The sequence below is a fragment of the Limulus polyphemus genome, unplaced genomic scaffold (assembly GCF_000517525.1).
Source record: "Limulus polyphemus unplaced genomic scaffold, Limulus_polyphemus-2.1.2 Scaffold9272, whole genome shotgun sequence".
Lineage (NCBI taxonomy): Eukaryota > Metazoa > Arthropoda > Merostomata > Xiphosura > Limulidae > Limulus > Limulus polyphemus.
In genome coordinates, this window is record NW_013674882.1 from 8,758 (window position 1) to 11,894 (window position 3,137).

Below are 3,137 nucleotides of genomic sequence, written 5' to 3' on the forward strand. Positions count from 1 at the left end.
TTATTAGCATCAATAATACACATTCTTGAGAATAAATTATTAACATCAATAACACACATTCATGAGAATAAATTATTAGCATCAATAATACACATTCTTGAAATAAATTATTAGCATCAATAATACACATTCTTGAGAATAAATTATTAACATCAATAATATACATTATTGAAATAAATTATTAGCATCAATAATATACATTATTGAAATAAATATAGAATCACTCTGTAATCTCTAAACATCATGTATATTGTGACCTTATTAGAGATATAGATTATACAATGTGAACTTAAAACACTTCTAAACTACCAATATATAATTTTATGTTCCTGACCGAAGAGAGGGCGTACCCTCTGATGGTCCGTTAGCTTCCACTGGCTGAAATGAAATGGCGTTAAAACTTAGAACACTGATTATACCTCTTCAGAGTAAAAATTCTTGTTAAAAGTTTTATACAATATTTTATTTTTCCCGAGTGTTTCTAACAATATTTGTGAGGGTTTTGTTTCTGGGTCTATTTTTGTTTCTACTTTTCTAGAGATTTAAACTGTTGTTAAGTTTATTATGTGTTTCATATTTCATCTTGCTAGCTCGCCAAGACCTACCTAGAGTTCTGTGGTATTGCCTTAACCAACGCTAACCTTTTCGAAATGTCCCAAAAAGAGTACGAGAGAAACAGGGTAAGGTTGTATTCTGTAAGATGTGCTTCTGTTCTGCTCTGCTAACCTTAGCAAGAACGAGGGTAAGGTGATTGAGTCTATTCTACAAAGCTGTGTTAAACTCAACGAAGTATTAGAGTCTATTTCGTACATAATGTCACTATAAGTACAAGTAGCCAACACTTTCTCAGAAGACTAGCATACTCTACTAGATTCTTCTACAACTGTGTTATTATTCATAGAACATTTAGAAGACTAGCCTACTCTACTACAATCTTCTACAACTGTTATTCATAGAACATTTAGAAGACTAGCATACTCTACTAGAACCTTCTACAACTGTGTTATTATTCATAGAACATTTAGAAGACTAGCATACTCTACTACAATCTTCTACAACTGTGTTATTCATATAACATTTAGAAGACTAGCATACTCTACTACAATCTTCTACAACTGTGTTATTATTCATAGAACATTTAGAAGACTAGCATACTCTACTAGAACCTTCTACAACTGTTATTTATAGAACATTTAGAAGACTAGCATACTCTACTACAATCTTCTACAACTGTGTTATTCATAGAACATTTAGAAGACTAGCATACTCTATTAAAATCTTCTAAAACTGTGTTATTCATAGAACATTTCTTGAGCTTTAAAATCCATTATCTCACGAGTTACGTTTTGATAGTATCTAAAACTTGTTCTCAGCTTTATTTTGTTACAACATTAAATTCTTAACTTTGATAACATAGGAATATCAATCGGGAATAACTGACATTGTTTTCAACTCGTGAGAAATGTTACACCATCATCGTCTGTTGAGTTTTCACAGTGATTTAAAATTTGTAGAAAGTGATTTTTTTCAAATTCTACAGTCGCTGCTAGAGGTTGTCCATGATCTATTCGAAGAACAGACGTCTCTAGAGAAAGTAATCCATAAAATTATGCAGAGGGCGCAACGGTTGCTGAAGTGTGAACGAGCAGCCGTTTTACTCCTCGTTGAGGGATCTGATAACGAGGTTAGATCGTTTATTAAATTATTATTAACAGTAATTAATTAAAATTAATGAATACTACGCATCTGGTTTTTTTAAAGTGTTGATGATAATTAACGTTAAGATCAAGAAATACTTTATGCTTATGTGTTCAACTTCTAAATTATATTTCAAAATAAAAGCTTTGAGACGGCTTGACTGGGTAATGAGAAACTATATTATAATTGTACGACGTTTCGATAAGACTTTGTCATCCTCAGGCACAAGTATTGTACAGAGATACATGAGTATATATATATACAGTATAGAACAAAGAGATCACAAGACAGGACATTGCTTCACAGTCACAAGTCAACTCACAAACAAAACCGACACTAATACACCAAATAACAACACAATATTACAGTACAGATTACCATGCATCCCAGACATCAGCTTAAAAACAATCAACACTTGGAGAAAACTTGTCATTAAACGTCAATCTCACCCCAAAACCCGGCACTAAACTAAAATCATTATTAAATGAAAATTACATAGAATCACACAATTCCAACATCATTTACAAAATAACTTGCAATAACTGTCCAGAATTTTACATCGGAGAAACAGGAAGAAAATTGGAAACCAGATTCACTGAACATGATAGAAAACCCTCCCATATTTACCACCATTGCAAAAAACACAGTATATCCATACAAAACACGGTAATTTTAAACAAAGAATCTAACATCAATAAACGTAAAATAAAAGAAGCTATCTTCATTGAAGAAAACAGACCCACCCTGAATCAAGATACCTATATTAGACTGTGAAGCAATATCCGGTCATGCGATCTCTTTGTTCTATACTGTATATATACTCATGTATCTCTGTATAATACTTGTACCTGAAGTCTTATCGAAACGTCGTACAAATATAATAAAGTTTTTCATTACCCAGTCAAGCCGTCTCAAAACTGGGTTCCTCGTTATCACTTGTTATATTTTAAAATGTTATATTCTGACCCCAATCATGAGTATTGACAACTGTTCATTATCTTTAACATCATTAATAATGAGAGTAATTCATCACAATAACATGAGATTATTAAAATATTTAAAACAATTTTTATCTTTGTATGACTGAATTAATCATGATGTAATACCTGGAAACACGATCAATCTGAAAGTATAACTGTTAGTTTCATTATGTTTATACTTAGACTGATAAATCAATCAATATACTGATATAAATTCCTATTGAATACTATCATGTAAAATAACGACTTTTGTTACAGAATACACCGAATACTACCATGTAAAATAACGACTTTTAGTTTCAGAATACACCGAATGCTACCATGTAAAATAACGACTTTTAGTTTCAGAATACACCGAATACTACCATGTAAAATAACGACTTTTGTTTCAGAATACACCGAATACTACCATGTAAAATAACGACTTTTGTTTCAGAATACACCGAATACTACCACGTA

The 3,137-nt window shown here is 31.3% G+C and overlaps 1 protein-coding gene across 1 annotated transcript in view; it reads left to right on the forward strand.

Moving 5' to 3' along the window:
• Positions 1-3,137, forward strand: part of LOC106475847 (dual 3',5'-cyclic-AMP and -GMP phosphodiesterase 11A-like) — a gene marked incomplete at its 3' end in the record, with an annotated part of 22,530 nt that overhangs the window by 6,299 nt on the left and 13,094 nt on the right. The window contains exons 3-4 of the mRNA XM_013936520.2: positions 591-680; positions 1,541-1,684. Of these exons, the coding sequence (XP_013791974.2) occupies positions 591-680; positions 1,541-1,684 (234 nt within the window). The remainder of the gene's footprint in view (positions 1-590; positions 681-1,540; positions 1,685-3,137) is intronic.